The following is a 20651-nucleotide window of genomic DNA, read 5'->3' on the forward strand; positions in this document are numbered from 1 at the left end:
ACATACAACAAAAACCACAATAACACTAATAACACAATTTAACAATTCAGATTTGAGTACTGATATACCTATAACTACACCTTTTTAACAATATTTCCCCACCTCTCCTCCCCTACTTCCCACCACTTTCCGCCTTATCGCTTAAGTATTCCTTCCAGATTTCTTCATATTTAGGTAAAGGGTAAAGGTACCCCTGCCCGTACGGGCCAGTCTTGCCAGACTCTGGGGTTGTGCGCCCATCTCACTTAAGAGGCCAGGGGCCAGCGCTGTCCGGAGACACTTCCGGGTCACGTGGCCAGCGTGACATCGCTGCTCTGGCCAGAGCCAGAGCCAGAGCTGCACACGGAAACGCCGTTTACCTTCCCGCTGGTAAGCGGTCCCTATTTATCTACTTGCACCCGGAGGTGCTTTCGAACTGCTAGGTTGGCAGGCGCTGGGACCGAGCAGCAGGAGCGCACCCCGCCGCAGGGATTCGAACCGCCGACCTTTCGATCGGCAAGCCCTAGGTGCTGAGGCTTTAACCCACAGCGCCACCTGCGTCCCATTTTCTTCATATTTATCCATTCTTAATTTGCGTCGATATGCAATTCGTTATTATATAACTAGTCTGTCCATATTGTCATTCCATGTGCTCAATGGGATCTTTTTGTGGCTCTTCCCATTCATCAAAATAAGTTTTTTTGCTTCTAATATGCATTGTAATCTCCTTGTAATCTCCCACATTTCCGGTATGTAATTTAGAATTAAATTCAAATCCCCTAAATAACAATTTCTTTTTATTACTCTTGCTATATATATCCTCACCTCACACCAAAATGATCTTATAATCAGGCATTTAATCATCATATGTACTAAGTTTGCATTTTTACTTCCACATCTCCAGCAGTTGTCTGCATTTGCTATTTTCTTCTGGTAAAGTTTTGCTGGAGTCCAATGGACTCTGAGTATTATTTTCTGCTGAATAAGTCTTAGTCTTAGATCCATAGAAGCTATTTCTGTTGATTTTATACTTGACTCCCATATATCATTTGTTATCTGTACCCTTAACTCTTCATTCCATTTTTGTCTATCATATTCTAAATCATACTTCTTTCTGTTGAGTAGGGTTTTATATAGTGCAAGTGTGTAGAGTTCTTTGTTTTTGTTGCAGAAATTAAATCTTGTAGCAGCATGGGTGTTTCTGATGCTGCTATAGCGTTAGGGCCAAAACTGCCTTTCCAACATATGTATCAATTGGATGTATTGTCATTGTGTTTCACTGGTTAATCCATACTTTACATGCAAAATCTTATGTTCCACAAATTTGTCATTTAATTGATTCAATGTCAAAATACCTTTTTTCATCCAATTTTGCCAAATTATTACTTGATTTCCAATTTTTAATTTTGGGTTGGCCCATATTGTTAATTTCTCATGCTGATAGGGGTCGTCATTATTTTTATTTATATTCATCCAAATTTTTATAGGTGCTTTAATAGTCTCCAGGATAATAGGATGTTTCATAAAATTGGAGCTGAGTTTAGTCCACCCTACAAGAGGTTCAAAGAAACTATATTCGAGAGTAGCCCAGTTGGGATTCCTGCTAGCTCTCCAATCATTAGTCTTACTCAGCAGGTAGGCCTGGTGATATAGTTCCAGATTTGGGAGACCAAAGCCACCTTCCTTAGTTGGAAGTTGCATTTTATGTAGTGATATTTTTGGTGGCTTTGTACCCCATAGGCACCATCTAAATAGTTGATTTATTTTTTGGAAGTAAAATTTGGGGCTATGTTTCGGTAATCCTCTAAGAATGTATAAAAACTTGGGAACAACATTCATTTTGAGGTCCCCACCTTTCAATATCAAAAGAAATCTCATTTATAATTTGATTCAAATTCAAATTTTACAATTTGGTCTATATCGGATGAAATCATTATACCCAAGTATTTAATAAAGTCTTTGCACATCCAAAATTGATGGTAACAGGCCTGGTTCAGCAGGCTGATGTAAGTTCTGGCCAGTTGAAGCTTGTGCGAAATCTAATATTTGCCCAAATCTTGATTGCCTCAAAGTGGTGCTCACCCAGTGTACCTGCTGAGGATGAGTGGATTCACAAAGTACTTGCTGAAGAAGCATGGTTTCACAATTTCTTTCTAAAATCACCAAGCTGCTCATTTGGCTGAGTAAGGGAAGCCAAAGGAGAGAGAAAAATGGGAAACGATGGAGCCCTTTAGTAATCGCTACCAGAGGTGGGGAACCTCTGGCTTGGGGGTCAAATGCAGCCACTGCATGCTTCTCCACAGGACCCAGGAGATGGGGGTGTAGATGGTACATCGTTCCTCTGCTTGGGGTCACAAGGGGGACCTCCAAAAATGTTTGCATATATTGTGTGAAGACTAGCATTTCCATTTTGTGTAAGACTACATAAAATGCTACGACGCCTCTTCCTCCATCTGCTTCCTCTTCTACTAACATTCCCCTGCCTACTTGTCCCAATGGATCCAGAGAGGTTTGTGCCCGTTCTAAATGTTTCTTCTCTTTATTTTTTGAAGGTTGTGTACACAGTCCAGTTTATGTCTTTCTGACAATAAGTGGGTGTCCCACCTGCCCCATAGGCGGCAGAGAAATGGCACTGGCATCAGCACTGTTTTCCAGCAAGCTCACCCCAAAATCTCATAAGATCTAGCCAGATCCTGCTGCTGCTATGCCACTTTGTGCTGTTGCCACACAACCTAGGGAAGGGATGCTTTGGTGGGGGTTATGTAGCATGGCTGCTTTGGTGAAACGGGATGCACTACCCCTGACAACAAGGGAGCCCAAAGTGGACACAATAAAAATTTGACATGGAAGGCTGGCCAGGGATTTCAAACCTGAAATCTAGCTCCCATCCCCAAGCACTATTATATCCCCCAACAAATGTTGCATTTGGATAAATGATACAACACACATTATTTGCCATATATATTTATTTTAGACATGATTCAATGACTTCATTTGCACATGAAAGTCAAATACAGCCTGTCTTTGAGGAGGAGCTTCTAGACTTCTGGAAAGAAAGCCTGGGAGTCCTCAGGCCGAGACCTCCCCTGCTTCAACCATTAGGCCGCCAATTTCCATAAATGGTGGGTTCTTCTGGGCAGTGGAGGTTTGCCTTCCCTCAGCTACAGCTCATTGGCATCCTCGTCCATTGCGTCAGTACACTCTAATTGAGTGATCTCATATCCCAGTGATTTAAGATAAGTCACCAGCATCTCCTGACCGTAGTCACACATACTAGCTGTTGCACAGCCTCGGAGAGCACCAATCAGGCTGCTTCCCCCTGTTGGGGAAAAAAAGCACACACATATTTTTGAAATCCAAAACCCTCCCCCTCAAACAGAACGGTGGGCAACTTTTTTCAGACCAAGAGCTGTTTTCCAGTCTGGGTGACCTTCCGGGAGGTCCACTGGCCAATGGAAACATATGTAAAATTCACCTTTACACGGCAGGCTATTTTATACATACATTCAACCCCCCCCCCCCGTCCTCCATCCAGGTAACCAAGACTTCAGCCAGGCCAAAGCATACAGGTAGGGTATGAAGTGGGGCTTGTGAGGGGTGTGGCCTAGGGAGAGGAGGTGTGGCTAAGGAGGATCCAAAGGGCCAGAGAGAGAGAGTCCTGGAGGATTGCCTTTGGCTCCTGGGCCTGTGGGTCTCCATCCTACCCCCTCCAATTTAAAGTGCAGGGTGAATAGGCTTTTAAGGTATTGCTGGGGAAAAAATGGAATAAACTGGCACAGGGTTCCAGGCAAGAACTGCAGAAATCACTAGCCATTCCCTGTATTCTCCTCCTCCTCCCACCTCCCTGCACACACATCCCTCCTCCTTGGGTTCCTGCCCATCCCAGACAGTCTGTGAGGGCAACGTGGGTCTCCTAATAAATTTCAGCACCCTTAATAAAAAAAGTATCCTAGCGTCTTTTAGGGGAAGCCATGACTGCTCAAAGTAGCATGATACTTCCTCAAAGATGGGGCCCTAGTTGCACTCCATTATACAAGACTCACCAAACTGTATGCGACCCCCAGCGTAGAAGCATTGATCCTCCTCATTTCTGCAGCTGACGGTCTTATTGCCTTCACACTCGTCTGAAGAGATGGAGAAGCAACTCGGGCACTTCAGCCCATTGAGCTCCCTCGTCTCACTCTCAGGCACTGGAAAACAATCACCACACCACACCAGCATTTCAATTAGTCAATGTATTTCTTTTGCAGATGCAAGCCACAACTTGCTGTATGTGAGGGGTGGGAATTATGCTTCCCCTTCCAAGATGGATGCGTACCACCTTCTACCACTTCTGCAAGTGGAGTGCTTCAGCCATGCTCCATTCATCCAGGACTACATTAAGGCATGGTGCAAGAGATTTCTAACTGGGGCCACATTCACAGCATACATTTCAAGCAAAGGGATACCACTTTAAGCAATTGGGCTTAGCACTGAGCAGCATTGGGGGGGCATTCTGAGAGACAAAATGGCAGCCACAGATGCACACAAACGATGATAAAATACTACAAAATGGCCCTCTTTCCAAGAGCGGGAAAGAGAAAGAAAACTCTTAGTAGTTTTATCCTTAAAAATCACTTCTGGGAAAACATGTGCTTAGTTTTGGTAGAATAATGATTTCACTTAAGAAAAAATGCCAGCTAATAAGAACTATTGTGTGGGGTTTGTTTGTTAATTCATAGCTCTGTGAGGGGAATCGGGGTTTCCCAATTAACTCTCAGCACCCTTAAGAAACTACCACTCCCAGAATTCTTGGTCCTAGTGTTGTTATAGTGCTTACAATAAAAACATACACCAGGTCGTTGAGAATACTAAGGCGAACCACAAAATGGTGCCTCCTCCCAACAAGAAGGGAGGGGTGAGTGAAGATCTACATCAGGAACAAGGGAATGTGAACATCTACATCAGGAACAAGGGTGGGAGGAGACCAGAGTTCAAATCTGTACTTGAGCCACGAAACTTGCTGAGTGACCTGGGGCTAGACACTGCCCCTTAGCCTGACTTATTTGAGGCTAAAATGGTGAGCAGGAGAGCCAGAAATGCCACCTCAAGCTCTTTGGACAAAAGAGTAGGGATGTAAATATCAGAAGGTGCTGCAGGAGAGGGACTGTGAGTAACATCACACAAGGAATGTTTCTAGGACTAAGGTAAAACTGTGAAGCTCCCTTGTAATTTTTGCTCATGAATGCTGCATGTTGTTCAAGTAATCTTGCTATTGATACATGGTTTTTGGTTTTGTTCTATGTGCAGTTTTTCTTTTACTATGTTATGTTATTAAATAATGCAGATATCCTCTTAGAAAGCACTGTTTCGTTGGTGAAGGCAGAAGCCCATGTTGCGGATGTTTGTAGAAGGCCTGGCCAATCCAGAGGTATCATACTGCCTTCTCACTTGCTGGATCATCACCTTGTTGTGGTGAGTGGGCTTCCACATTCCTATGACCCGTGTGAGCGAAGCCATTAGGAATCCTGTACTCCTAACAGGGTCACCCAAGGCGGTAAGGTCAAAGGGAAGGAGCTAGACAAAGAATGATCCAAAAAGTCCTCAACAGCAGAACAGGTGGATGATAACAAGTGGTATGTTACAACAGCTGTGAAGGCAGATAAGGGCTGTAGCAGATAGGAATCTACCGGTTCATTGTGACTACTCATGCCATCGGAACAGAGCCCTACTGTTAATAATAATAATAATAATAATAATAATAATAATAATAATAATAATTTATTATTTGTACCCCACCCATCTGGCTGGGTTTCCCCAGCCACTCTGGGCGGCTTCCACAGAGACAAAAAATACACAAAAATGTCACACATTAAAAACTTCCCTGAACAGGGCTGCCTTAAGATGTCTTCTGAATGTCAGGTAGTTGTTTATCCCTTTGATATCTGATGGGAGGGTGTTCCACAGGGCGGGCGCCACTACCGAGAAGGCCCTCTGCCTGGTTCCCTGTAGCTTTGCTTCTCGCAATGAGGGAACCGCCAGAAGGCCCTCGGCACTGGACCTCAGCGTCCGGGCAGAACGATGGGGGTGGAGACACTCCTTCAGGTATACTGGGCCGAGGCCGTTTAGGGCTTTAAAGGTCAACACCAACACTTTGAATTGTGCTCGGAAACATCCTGGGAACCAATGTAGGTCTTTCAAGACTGTTGTTATGTGGTCTCGGCGGCCACTCCAAGTCACCAGTCTAGCTGCCACATTCTGGATTAATTGCAGTTTCCGGATCACCTTCAAAGGTAGCCCCACATAGAGCGCATTGCAGAAGTCCAATGCTGTAGTCCAAGTGGGAGATAACTAGAGCATGCACCACTCTGGCGAGACAGTCCGCGGGCAGGTAGGGTCTCAGCCTGCGTACCAGGTGGAGTTGGTAGACAGCTGCCCTGGATACAGAATTGACCTGCACATCCATGGACAGCTGTGAATCCAAAATGACTCCCAGGCTGCACACCTGGTCTTTCAGGGGCACAGTTACCTGATTCAGGACCAGGGAGTCCTCCATACCTGCCCCCTGTCCCCCAAGAACAGTACTTCTGTCTTGTCAGGATTCAACCTCAATCCATTAGCCACCATCCATTCTCCAACCACCTTCAGGCACTCACACAAGACCTTCACCGCCTTCACTGGTTCTGATTTGAAAGAGAGGTAGAGCTGGGTATTATCTGCATATTGATGCGGATGCGAAGATTGTGCCTTGGTCAGCATGCACTGATCTACACACATAAAACAAATTCACATACTGGTGTCTTCCAAAAACCCATCCCAAACTCAAACCCCAAAAGCTCCCTGGCGATCGGCAAATGGTAACAGGGGCAGGATCATGAAATCTGGAAGCCCCTAGTCATGAACCAGCACATGGGCGGTAGATACATATTCAGTCACTCTGACCCAAGGAATGAGGCAGTTGAGCAGCTCGGATGCTGTATCCATGACTGAGCAGTCCTTTTTAGGATCCACTCTGCTCACCCTGGAAAGGGGCAGGGGCTAGAAAAGGTGCCCTAAACATAGTCTGCCTCCCTTTTCTCCTGAATGGATGACCTCGCCCAGTGGGGTCACCACCTAGCGGTTGTAAAACACAATTGAATTTTGGAACATGGAATATACAGACTTTGTCAGATAACACAGATAGTGAGCGCTCTGAATGCAGAACTGCCATCATTGCAAGAGAGCTGCAATGTTTTAACATCACTATTGCAGCGCTTCAAGAGACTCAAAGAGCAGGCGAGGGACAACTGAAGGAAGAAAAAGGAGACTACACTTTCTTCTGGAAAGTTCTATCTGAAGAAGAACTTTGGATACATGGAGTAGGCTTCGCTATCAAAAATGATCTTGTGAAGCTCCTGTCAGAAGTCCCTACCGGCATTAATGAGTGACTCTCAACCCTTCAAATAAAGCACACCAAAAACCAACAGGCTACTCTTATAAGTGCTTATGCACCAACACTGGATGCCGATGAAGACATTAAAGAAAATTTTTACTCTCAGCTGGATACCGTTCTGTCAGAGATGCCTAAGGAAGATAAACTCATCCTCCTGGGTGATTTTAATGCAGGAGTTGGGTGAGATTTCAATCGGTGGCCTGGGACTATTGGGAAAGAAGGAATTGGCAACAGCAACCAGAACTGAATCTTACTTTTGACGATATGTGCAGCGCACAACCTTGTTACTACCAACACACTCTTTTGACAGAAAAATAAATTTAAAACTCCCTGGAGGCATCCTCGGTCAAACCACTGGCACCTCTTAGACCAGGGGTCAGCAACCTTTTTCTTTTTTCTTTTTAAATGATGTTTATTATAATTTCAGAAAATACACAAAAACCAAAAGATAAAAAAGAAAAAGAAAAAGGCAAAAAAGAAATAGAAAAAAGCAAAGAAAAAAGAAAAAAACATTCAACATTTAGAATCCTAATTTTCAATAACTTTCTTCCGCGACTTCCCCTCGCCTCCCCTTCTTGTATTCCATGTCCAAATATTTATTCAACAAGTTCTTATCCCTAATTTTTAACCCTAGTTTATTATTATACTTAATTCAATTTATATATCAAGTTTTGACTTATATACATTAATCCTTATGCTTAAAGACTTTTGCTAAGGTCGACCCAATTTCCCTTACACAAATTCCCCTATAAGAAAGCAAAAGAAAAAAAAAACAGTAAAAAGAATCAAAATATATTTGTACACCCTTCGGATTCCCAAACCCCTCCCTCCCCTTCCCGGTTTCAATCCCTGAACCATTGTCCATTAGTCCATCTTGTATCAGCCTGGATTCCTCACATCAGAGGCTCTTAATTCCCTCTCAGCTCCTATCTGCCGGTTTTTTTGATAGTCCTTTGCATTAACCACCAAATCTCGGAAGGGCTCTGTCCCAAAAATGTCCATGTTCCTTCCAGCCGGGCCTCCGTATTTAAAGGTGGAATTGAAAGCTTGTTTCTTAATCCTTTTAGGTCCAAATGTCCCAAAATCTTCAGATCTCCACAGAGGGAGATCTTTCCAATCCTCCTTCTTCAATTCAAAACAAATTTTCATCATCCAAGCCTTTTTTTCTTTTATATCCATGTTGACAGGCCTCCAGCTCTCCTTTGCCTCCTGCACCATTTCAGCCCCTCCTTCCTGCTGCTCGTTTTCAACAAATATCTCTTTCTCCACTTCCTCAAATTTCTCAAGTTTCTTTTGTTGTTCAGCTGCCTGGACTGTAGACAAAACATAGCTTTGCTCTACCAATTTTCTCACGAGAAAGGCAACCTCATCCAAGTCAGCTAATATCTTCCGGCCAATTTCCATTCTTGTAATGTCCCTGAACCCACTTCGCGGGTCGGGGGGGCGCAAACGGAGCCCACCGAGTCACCAGGTCCACGGGCTTCCGCGCCCGTGGTTTTTGAGGGTCCCCACGGCGGGACCCGACCCCTGTCAAGCAGATTCCCTCCGGAGCTCGGAGGGAATCCGCCATTCGGCTATGGCGCCAACCCGGAAGTCCGGTCAGCAACCTTTTTCAGCCATGGGCTGGTCCACCATCCCTCAGACCATTTGGTGAGCCAGACTAAATTTTGAAAAAAAATATGACCGAATTCCTATGCCCCACAAATAAGTCAGAGATGCATTTTAAATAAAGGCATACATTCTGCTTATGTCAAAACACCAGGCAGGCCATACAAATAACCCAGAGATGCATTTTAAATAAAAGGACACATTCTACTCATGTAAAAACACGCTGATTTCTGGACTGTCCACGGGCCGGATTGAGAAGGTGATTGGGCCACAGCCGGCCCTTGGTCCTTAGGTTGTCTGCTGCTGTCTTAGACTATGTTATTGTCTGTGCTAAAGATCACAGTGATCTGCTCCTTACCAGAGCTATGACGAGTGCCGACGACTGCTGGACAGATCACTGACTAATACGCTCCACAATGGCTATCAATATTATACCTTAACGTAGGCTTCAAGGAAGGAAAACAAGGCGCAAAATGAACACCCAAGGCCTTCAAGATCCCGTTAAGTGGGATTGCTTCCAAATGACTCTTAAGGGCCATCTGCTTTCAGAATTCCCTGATAACATCGAGGAAAACTGGACCAAGCTAAAAACATCCATTATTGCAGCCTGTGAACAAAGTCACAAAGACCATCTATGGGCCAATAAATCATGGCATATTCCCCCTACGCTCAGCAGACGGGATCACACTTCTAAAAGATAAAGAAGCTATTGCACTGTGCAATTCCCCCGTAGCTGCTGAGGTCCTCTCACAAATTCTGCAAAAACAAGCTAGAGATGAGCTTGCAGTATCTCCAAATCTGGGAGAGTTGTGTACAGCTATTAACCATATGAAAAACAAACAACCCCAGCAGACCTGAGTGGATACCTGCCAAAGTCTTCAAAGGGGGTGAAATTGAACTTACACAACAATTTCACAAGCTCATCAAAAAAATCTGGGAGAGAGAAGAGATCCCAGCAGACTTTATGGTTGCCAAAATTATCAATTTTTTTTAAAAGGTGACAGAACTGATTGTGGAAACTATCGAGGCATCTCTCTATTAGCTGCAGGTGGCAAAATTTTTGCAAGGATCTTAGGAAACCATCTCTTAACAATATCCAAGGTGATCGTTCCTGAATCCCAAAATGGGTTTCGGCCTTTTAGGGGGACAGTGGACATGATTTTCACCGCTCAACAGCTTCAAGAAAAATACAGAGATCAAAACCAAACCCCGTAAATGTCATTTTTGACCTAAGGCTTTCGACACTGTAAATTGTAATGCCCTGTGGACTGTCCTTCTGAGAATTGGCTGCCCAGATAAATTTTTAAGCATCATCCTACTCCTCCATGATAATATGACAGCAACAATCGCAGATAACAATGGCTCTCAAAGTGAACCATTCACAGTGGGATCAGGTGTTAAACAGGGTTGTGTTATCGCCCCAACTCTATTCATTGTTTTCATTGCCATGATCCTACAAATGATCTGACAGTTATCATTGTCGAAGGGAAACCCCCCACCGGAGTAGAAATAATATATTTAACAGATGGAAAGTTCTTCAATCTGAGCAGGCTGAAAGCAAAGAGTAAGGTTACAGTAACTTCCATCATAGAGCTTCAGTATGCTAATGACAACGTAGTGTGTGCACATTCACAGGATGATCTCCAAACCATCCTAAATATCTTCCCAGAAGCTTACGAAAAGTTTGGCCTGTCGCTCAACATCCAAAAAAACAAAGTACTGCACCAACAAGTACAAAATAACCCCTCTGCAGCTCCACAAATCCAACTCAATGGTGTAACATTGGAAAATGTCAACCACTTCTCCTACCTAGACAGTTATCTTTCCATAAGGGCCAGCAATTATGCCGAAATCCAGCATCCCTGAGCTCTGCGAGTGCAGCTTTCTGTCGATTGAAGTGCAGTGTGTTTGAGGACTGGGACATTCACAGGGAAACCAAAATACTTGTTTACAAAGCTATTGTACTACCAACCTTACTGTATGCTTGTGAAACATGCACCACTTATAAACACCATCTCCAACTCCTCGAAAGATTTCATCAACGGTGTCTCTGAAAATTTTTACACATCACTTGGGAAGATAGGCGAACTAATATCATTGTACTGGAAGAAGCAAATATTACCAGTGTTGAAGCAATGATTCTTCAACATCATCTTCGTTGGACTGGTCATGTTGTGCAGATGCCTGATGATCGTCTTCCAAAGTAACTACTCTATTCTGAACTTAAAAATGGAAAGCGTAATGCTGGTGGTCAACAAAAGAGGTTTAAAGACTTTCTCAAGGCAAATCTTTTAAAATGAAGTATAAACACCAACAACTGGGAAACACTGGCCTGAGAGCACTTCAAATGGAGAACAGCTTTTACCAAAGGTGTCATGGGCTTTGAAGACACTCGAACTCAGGATGTAAGGGAGAAACGTGCTAAGAGGAAGTCATGCTTGGATATCCACACTGTGATCAACTCCTGCCCAGAAACCAATGTCCCCACTGTGGAAGGACGTGTGGTTCCAGAATTGGCCTCCACAGTCACTTACGGACTCATTGTTAAAACTGTGTTTATGAAAGACAATCTTACTTGGCTACGAGTGATCGCCAAAGAAGAAGAAGAATCATACTGCCTTACCAGTCTGTCCCACTAAAAATATCTCTACAAATGCAAATGCATCAAAGAAAATGGGTCACTCTAGGTTTTCGGGGCTAGAACTCCAATGAGCCAGTGATGTGAAGTGGTTAGAGAGTTGGACTAGAATCTAGGAGACCAGGGTTCAAATTTCAATGTAGCCATGACACTTGCTGAGTGGCTTGGGACCAGGAACCATCTCTCAGCCTAACCTATTTCACAGGATGTTTTGAGGCTAAAATGGTGAGCGGGAGCTCAAGCTTTTTGGAGGAGAGCATAGGATGTAAATACCAGAAGCTGCTGCAGGAGAGGAACTGTGAGTAGCATTATGAGAGGGGTGTTTCTAAGACTAAGGTAAAACTGTGACACTCCCTTGTAATTTTTGCTAATAGATGCTGCATGTTGCTCAAGTAATCTTCTTATTGATATTTTGGGTTTTGTTCTATTAAACAAAGGGAGGGTAGGGAGGGTGAATCTCCGGAGCCAAATGCCTGGCTATTGTCAGCTCCAGCCCCTATTTATAAATGGGGCTGGCTCCACCTCCCAGCAAGAAACTTGATTACTGAGACTGGGTGTGAACCTCCAGAAATTAACACTGAGAGGCAAGCCAGCCCCTGTTTGCCAGTAAGCTCCCTGGGAACTGTAGCACCACGCACGATCCCGCAAAGGGCACCAGCAGTGTAAAGTGTGAATGCTCATTTTTGCGCCACCTGCTTGTTCTCCCCTTTGTGTAGATACTGTTCCTCTATAGCTTAGTAATTAAGTGGCACAGGAGCCCATTGCATCTAATAGATCTTCATTAGCATTTGCTTTTACCTGAAGATATTAATTCCCTGAATGGAAACCTAAAAGAAATCAGTTCCCTCTCACACAAGAAGGACATGGGCCTGTCCCACTAAAAATATCTCTACAAATGCAAATGCATCAAAGAAAGTGGGTTGGTCTAGGTTTGGGGGCTAGAACTCTGGGAAACCAATGAGCCAGTGAGGTGTAGTGGTTAGAGGGTTGAACTAGAATCTAGGAGACCAGGGTTCAAATTCCACTGTAGCCATGACACTTGCTGAGTGGCCTGGGGCCGGAACCATCTCTCAGCGTAACCTACTTCACTGGAATTTTGAGGCTAAAATGGTGAGTGGGAGCTCAAGTGTTTTGGAGGAAAGCATAGGATGTAAATACCAGAAGCTGCTACAGGAGAGGAACAGTGAGTAACATTATGGGAGGGGTATTTCTAGGACTAAGGTAAAACTGTGACGCTCCCTTGTAATTTTTGCTAATGAATGCTGCATGTTGTTCTAGTAATCTTATTGGGATTTTGGGTTTTGTTGTATTATTTCCCGCCACCCCCATACTATGGCTCCAATGCTTCCCTTCTAGTTCCCTCTGTCAGTAGCTCCTCCCTGTCCCACCAGTCTGAATTAGGTTTGAAATCATCTTTCCTAGTGTCACCCTCAGGCACCTCCTGGAGCGACTGGCTGCCACCACTCCTCCTTATCTAGCCAGTCCCTGACATTAGGATACTGCCCAAAACTTGTTTGTCTTTCTTTGATCTCTCTCATTACTTAAGTTTTGTGAGATCATCTTTCCTGATGATGATACTTACTTTCAGGAGGTCCGCTGTTGCACATATCTGTCTTGCAGCAGGAGGCCTTGCTCTGGATGTACAGTGATGAGGTTATGGAGGCACTGCCATAGCCTACATCACACAACTCTGTATTGATGCAGGACTTGAGAACCATTGCTGACCCCAAAAGTGCTATAAAAGAATTGGAAAAGGAAATAACTAGACCTGGAAATAGGGCTGGGCCACCTATGAGGAAAAGGTTGATGATCACCTTATGTTTGCTGATCCACAGGGGCAGGAGATCTGACCATCAAGAAAAGCATTGCCCAATGCTGCTGCCTTTGAAGCTGTGGTGTGATACTTGGAGGCAAGATTTGTCACCTCCTCGTCAGTTCCTTTCCTCCATTTGAGCCACCCCGTGTCCCTGTTGTTCGTGACAGGGACCTTGGAGCTCCTTCCTTTTTCTTTTTAATATAATGTTTATTAAAATTTCTTTTTCCTTTATAACAACCAAATAAAATTTCTTCATCACATATATCTTTGCTCAAATTGAGCTCTGACTTCCTCCTGTCCCCCTCCCTGACTTCCATATGCAATCAGTTTTATTTTGCATTTCTAAATCACCCTATTTACTTTATCTCCATACTTAAAAGACTTACTTCTAATATTTAGTAACAGGTATCAAATCATAACCTGTCCTTTTCAAACAGTTCATCTTGCTGGGTTTCAGATTTCCCCCATCAGTCTCGCCGGCTCAGCGTATTCAATCATCTTTGTCTAGCATTCTTCCAACGTTGGAAGTTCCTACTGCTTCCATTTCTGGGCTAAACATATCCTTTCTGCCATGGTAGCATACATAAATATATATATATATTTTTTTGGGGGGGGAATTTCTTCACCTATGATCGCTAATAAAAAAGCCTCTGGTTTTTTTACTAAAAGTATTTTATATAACATATCCCAGTAGACTTTAATCTTAGGACACGTCCACCACATTTGAAAGAAATTCCCCTCCTTCTCCTTACAGTTCCAAAATACCTTATCTTAAGTTCTATACATTTTAGCAAATACCACCTCGGAGCTCCTTTCTGAGGCTCCCTCCGCCTCGCTGGTGCCCGTGCAGGCACACTGCCTCTTTCCTTGTGGGGTGGTCAATCACAAAGCGCAGGCTGCAAAGCCACCCTACCTGTGCCTTGCAGGGCTGCCTGCACTGCCTGGCAGCCTTTGACTGGCAGAGTGGGCTCCGTCTTTTCTCCTGTGCTGAAAAAGGAAGCCAGGTGGCAGCCAAGGCTGTCTCTGTCTGGAGCCTGCACTCCACCCAGGCTCTTGCAGCTGGGGAGGGAGAGCACTTTAACTGAGTCACCGTCCCACTACTGGCTCATGTGAGCAAGTGGTCATTTGTGGTTTTTGTAAAATTGCTTGGCTGAGGCGAGGGCAGTAGTGTGCTCTTAACCCAAGCAGTTTAAGGAGGGAGGGAGGGAGGAACAAGATGTATAAGCCTTTTCCATGCAGCTTTTTTCTCCCACGATGATGATTTCACATCGTTGATGAAACTGCCACCCCTCCTGAGTCCCTCTGCCTCCAGCTCCAGGCTGCAGCTTGTTTTGTTTTTCCTCAGCGTGCTGGGTGCTGGAGGCAGAGGGACTCAGAATAGACAGGGTTTTCCCCACCGATTTACTGCTGAGTGAAGCTGTCATCACGGTCTGCCCCTCATACCGGTCCTGGGGCGATATATCAATAAATCACCCAGGCCTAATCTTCAGTTACCCTTTCTTCCGGGTCTGCGGGGTGGGGAAGATTTCATGGTTTGCCTCAGGTATCCAATTGTGTTGAGCAGGCCCTGCTTGGAGCAGAAAGAGATTTCTCCAGTTTTATCTATTTGTTGAATGTGAGTCAGGAATGGAGAACCTTTGGCTGTCCAGAGGTTTCTACCACCCTTCCCCTTATTGAGTGGGACCATTTCAGGAGGTTTCATGGGAAGGAATTCATCAATGAAATAAGTTTTGTGGCTGACAGAATGGATAAAAATCAATTTAAAAAATCAAAATAATCAGATTTTAAAATTTAAATTAGATTTTTTTATTTAAATCAGATTTTTAAAATTTAAATTATGTTTTTTTTAAAAATGCTTTTGGAGGATCCCCCCCCCAAGACAGTTTTCTATTTAAGTTATATTATAGTCCAAAGACTATCCTCATCAGGAAATAAGGATTTGTTTTAAGCTTTTCATGTGTGCTATAACTCCCTCTAAGGTTTTTCTTAAAAAATCGTTTAATCACATCAGTTAACAAACATGGATGCATATGCTATAATGTTATTGTTTTAGTTAAATAAATTATTTAAATTATTATTAATGAAATGTTTATTTTTTCTCCTTCCAATAAAATACAGCAGAAAAGAAGTCCAAATATAAACAGTTAATTTATAAAACCTCACAAAAAATTCATGATTATTTGTCAATGTTTTTCTAATAGTATAACCAAATCAGTAATTTTTGATATAACTTTAAAAACTACTCTGAAAATTTATTATTCCAAAAATAAAACCTTCATCTAGTTGTAAATATTAAGATTACACCAGCAAGAATGAGTCTTTATGTAAAAAAATGTTTTAAATCAAGTTTTACTGACTAGTGATTTAAATTGTGATTTAAATCAAATCCTCCCTGTAACTGGACCAATGAGAGTCGATGCTGGAGTTCACAAAGGGAGCATGTACCACAGACAATTAGGAAGGGGCAATATGTCAGTGTCAGTTTCTCTTGGTTTCTTATTTTAAATTCATTTCTCCACATTTTCATATCAGTTTCCAACTCCTCATCCTCACCATCAACATTTAGTGTGAATGTTATTTTTACTCTTAGGCCCTATCTGCAGGGTCATACTGATTTAAGCAGTCATGGTTTCCCCCATGGGGGTGGGGGGATGTTTGTTGACCATATTGGCTGTGAATCCTAGCGGACTAGCTCTCTGCCTTGCAGGTCATTTTTCACTTGGCCTGGGAGATGGGAACCACACAGACTGACTCCAACTACAAAAGGATTATACCAGCAAGAATGAGTTTTTATGTAAAAAAAAGTTTTAAATCAAGTTTTACTGACTGTTTTTACTGATTTAAAGTAAATCCTCCCTGTAAGTTGACCAATAAGAGTCGATGCTGGAGCTCATAAAGGGAGCATGTACCACAGGCAATTAGGAAGGGGCAATATGTCAGTATCAGTTTCTCTTGGTTTCTTATTTGAAGTTCATTTCTCCACATTTTCATATCAGTTTCCAACTCTCCCCCCCACCCCATCAACATTTAGTGTGAATGTTATTTTCACTCTTAGGCCCTATCTGCAGGGTCATACTGATTTAAGCAGTCATGGTTTTCCCCGTGGGGGTGGGGGGAGGGGGGATATTTGTTGAACATCTTGGCTGTGAATCCTGGCGGACTAGCTCTCTCTCTTGCAGGTCATTTTTCACTTGGCCTGGGAGATGGGAACCTGATAGACTGACTCCAACTAAAAAAGCTGAGGCTGCTGAACCGACACTTGGGCTGGGGTATTGTTTGGATTGTTTTGTTGCTGTTACTGATACCCATCTTTTCTATCTTTATTTTTAGCTCTTCTTATGAATTAGGTGACTGTTGCTTCATTTTGTTGTAGGTTCTTATATGCACACTTTACCCTAGTATGTGCATTTGTATATTGATTACATGGTTGGACAACTGAATTGCAAAAATGGGAGAAGGGCAGATTCTGAAGGATGTTTTGTTTTGCTCTGCCAATTGAGTAAACACACCTTTAAATATGAACTGACTTGAATTTCTTCCCTGCTCCTACAGGCAATGCAGAACCTACAACACTTCTTTATGAAAAGTCTTTTTCAGTGGCTTGTGGCTAGGATATGGCCTTAGAAAGTGAGTCAGGGGGTTTACATTTTGGTGATCAAAGAGGTTGAAAGTTCTTCTCACTTACACAGTTTGCCAACTCCAAGGGAAGACATGCAGGACTGGTCACTGGACTCGTCACACTCCTCAGTGGTGGGATTTATGCAATCTTTTCCTTGACCGAAACAAGACTCACATGTCAGAGTTGCCACTGCAGACAGGGGAAAAATGGGTTTAGAAAACTTTAGTAACTGTGTAGGAAGAATAGGTCTGTGTCAAGGCACATGAACACAACACTTTCTGCTACAAACTCCATCTTACGAGAGGTAGCAAAGGCCACCGAATTTGATAGCTTCAAAAGCGGACTGGATAAATTCATGTTTACCATTCGCAATTGATATATTTTTTCTGCAACATTGGAGGCACTATGTGACTACTAGTTTCTGCAAACTAGTATATATTCCTTCTGTAGTTCTTAAACTCTGTGAATGGGGGTGGGCGTTGCATAGACCAGAGAATGATTGTTGAAGATGACTCCTGCAGTCTGACGGAGAGGACCAGTAGAGAAGGTGTGGGGTAACCTTTAACCCTCCCAAAGTTGTTGTACTACAACAGCACCAGCAAACATGACAGACTCTTGTAAGCACATCTGTTACCCCTGGAACCTGACTCCACTCAGAGATTGGGGTCCTGTGTAACACCAGCAAACTAAAAGATTGCATGGGGGGGGGGCAGGATAATTCTGCTCCGAAATATGAGAACAATTGTGCCTATAGATTATGTGCTATCCTATCATAAGTTTCTACAAATGTAAGCAACTTACTCTTTGCTTTAAATCAGGCATGGCCAAAGTCCATTTCAGGGGCCCACTGGTCAGTTTAATCCGGTCCCTGTGGCAGTTTATTTTCCTGGGGTAAAATCCTGAAAAAACCTCAACAACTTCAGTCTTAAAAAATGCTCAACAACTTTGGTTGGCCCTTTGGTCGGCCCCCACGGCTTTTCTCTTCATCAAATCTGGCTCTCTTTGAAAAAAGTTTGGACACCACTGCTTTAAATTTGAGCTAGGATTCTGGTTTATTGAAGAGTGAACTAGTGCCCCTATTGCTCCCCCAATGTACTTGGGGATGCCACACCTCTGTATGCATTTGGTAAAATAAAGATTTAATATTGAGAACAAAGTTTCAGGAGGAAGGGGCAGAATTTGAGTGGACGATGAGGCAAGCAAACAGGAAAAAAGTTCAAGAAACATACTCCTTGTTGTAGATGAAACCTAGGATTCTGGTTTATCCAAGAGTGGGCGACTGCCCCCATTGCTCCCCCAATGGACTTGGGGATACTACACCTCTCAGTATGTATTTGATTAAATAAAAACAAATATAAACATTGGGAAGAAACTATCTATGATTGAGGATCCCTTGTAGCTTGACCATATGCTTTATTCCACTCCCTTTCAAAGGAACCACAAGTCCTTGTTCCTTTCTTCTCCTGTTTTAATGGCTGACCCCCCACTTAGTTCCTTCCTGAAAATGATCAGCACAGCAGTTGTGGTTCTGCTCACCTGGATTCAGAAGGGTCAAGAGGAGGCAGGAGATCAGGAGTGTCTTCATCATTCTAGAGAGCTGAAGAGCCAGGAAGGCAATCGAGAACAGCACTGGGCTGAGCAAGGAACTGATGCATGAAGAGGCTTAGTTGGAGGAATTTATAGGAGATTACAAGAAGCACTTTGGCAGCACCCAGGAACAACGGGTTCAGGACAGTGTCCCAAATTTTTAGAAGTCTAATCATGCTATACTATAATTTAAAGCACAGATTTGAAAACTAATTAAATCTCTTCCCCCTTCCCAGAAATCCAAGGACACCTCCCTCCTAATCTGTGCCAGCGTCCTGGATGTGGGGAAACGAGTCCCATCAGGTTACAGCACTGAAATTGGATTAGGTTTCTGGAAGCCAAGGCATGAACTTTTTTGAAAGGGGGACAAATGTCTGTCCACAGTTTCCCTTGTGGTACAGTAATAAAATGCACGGTGACTCGGATCCCCTCACTCCCATTAAATGCAGTTGCATTTGGGGTAAATCAATCTCTCCCCCCCCCCTTCCCAGAGCTCCAATGACATTTCCCCCCTTTCACCTGTGGCACCCACAATTTCACCACCCAGGAAGTGAAGCCCCATCAGGTGACACCAGAATTCAAAGCTCAGCAGTGAAATTGGATTAGATTTCCAGACGTCCAGGCAATTTTGCCAAATTTCTCTGATAGTCAGAATCACGAATTTATTTATTTTTGGTAAGGGGAGACAAGTGTCTGTCCACTTTCCTTGGTTGTACAATAATAAAATGCACAGTGACTCATGATCTAGATTTCCTCTGTCCCATTAAATGCACTTGTTTGGGGTACAGAATTGGTCCACTTGCTCTTTATAAATAAGTTGGTTAGAGTTAAGAGAGTCCCATGGACTGCAAAAAGATCAAACCTATCCATTCTGTTTTGTTTTTTTAATTTTTTTTTGAAAAATAATATTTATTCAAGTTTTAAAGGTTACAAAAGGAAAAAAGAAAAAACACCAAATTAAGCAAAAAAACAAGACAATACATCACAATAAATAAAAACAAACAAAAAAGAAAGAAACAAAACAACAACAGAAAAATACAAACAATTAAAAAACAAATCAAATTATTCCATAACTTATCTTTCATTTGCTTGTTTCCTTGACCTCCTCACACCTCCCTTTTTTGTATTCTAGTTCAGTTAGATATTTCAGCAAATCCTTTCCATCCTAATAATTTATCTTAATATACTTTAATTTTACATTCTCTTCTTTCACCAATTAACAATCCATTTTTACTTAGCCCTTTATAACATTTCTGCTAAAACCACATAACTTCATTCCAGCATCCTTCTAACATTCCTTAATTTTACAATGTTTCTGTAAGTAAACTTTAAATTTCTTCCAATCTTCTTCCACCGACTCCATTCTGAAGAAATCAGCCCTGAGTGCTCACTGGAAGGACAGATCATGAAGCTGAGGCTCCAATACTTTGGCCACCTCATGAGAAGAGAAGGCTCCCTGGAAAAGGCTCTGATGCTGGGAAAGATTGAGGGCACAAGGAGAAGGGGACGACAGAGGACGAGATGGTTGGATAGTGTTCTCGAAGCTACCAGCATGAGTTTGACCAAACTGCAGGAGGCAGTGGAAGACAGGAGTGCCTGGGGTGCTCTGGTCGAGGGGGTCATGAAGAGTCGGACACGACTAAACAACAACAGAGTTAAGAGCAGGTGGGGGGGATTGCAGGTCTGTGTCCAGAGGAGCTTGCCGATTTTAGGGACTATCTTTTACTGGGGCTGGATATACACTAGCACAGCTCCACGTCCTTTGCTTTTCTTTCACTTGTGATGCTGATAGAAGTCAAAGACAGTGTGAATGATGTGGATTTGGCATTTGGACAAAGAGAGGGAGAGTGGCAGCTGTTGGCTATTTGCAGTATAGTAGCGCTGCAGAGAGCTTGCTGGGGAGACCATGCATTAAAAAGGGACTCAAAAATAACTTAAACAAGGTTTTAATAAGAAAAACAAAAACTCCATTTACACTAAATACATCAACAAC

The 20651-nt window shown here is 43.1% G+C and overlaps 1 protein-coding gene across 1 annotated transcript; it reads right to left on the reverse strand.

The window, feature by feature from the left end:
• Window positions 1-2939: 2939 nt before the first annotated feature.
• Window positions 2940-18708, reverse strand: LOC307221678 (phospholipase A2 inhibitor NAI-like). Its single transcript, XM_079986436.1, has 5 exons — window positions 18608-18708; window positions 17138-17260; window positions 13219-13371; window positions 4023-4169; window positions 2940-3298 (listed from the first exon to the last, which is right to left on the reverse strand). The coding sequence occupies exons 1-5, from the start codon at window positions 18657-18659 to the stop codon at window positions 3141-3143; spliced, it is 633 nt and encodes a 210-aa protein (XP_079842562.1). The 5' UTR covers window positions 18660-18708; the 3' UTR covers window positions 2940-3140.
• Between the last annotated feature and the right edge of the window lie 1943 nt (window positions 18709-20651).

The sequence above is a fragment of the Podarcis cretensis genome, assembly GCF_951804945.1.
Source record: "Podarcis cretensis genome assembly, chromosome: 8".
NCBI lineage: Eukaryota > Metazoa > Chordata > Lepidosauria > Squamata > Lacertidae > Podarcis > Podarcis cretensis.

What these genes read in the sequence shown, in the direction of transcription:
- LOC307221678 (XM_079986436.1), bottom strand. Translation starts at nt 18,659, where the DNA reads ATGATGAAGACACTCCTGATCTCCTGCCTCCTCTTGACCCTTCTGAAT. An exon ending in CTTGACCCTTCTGAATCCAG is followed by an intron (nt 17,261 to 18,607) that starts GTGAGCAGAACC and finishes CCCTGTCTGCAG; the next exon opens with TGGCAACTCTGACATGTGAG. An exon ending in CCTTGGAGTTGGCAAACTGT is followed by an intron (nt 13,372 to 17,137) that starts GTAAGTGAGAAG and finishes ATTCTTTTATAG; the next exon opens with CACTTTTGGGGTCAGCAATG.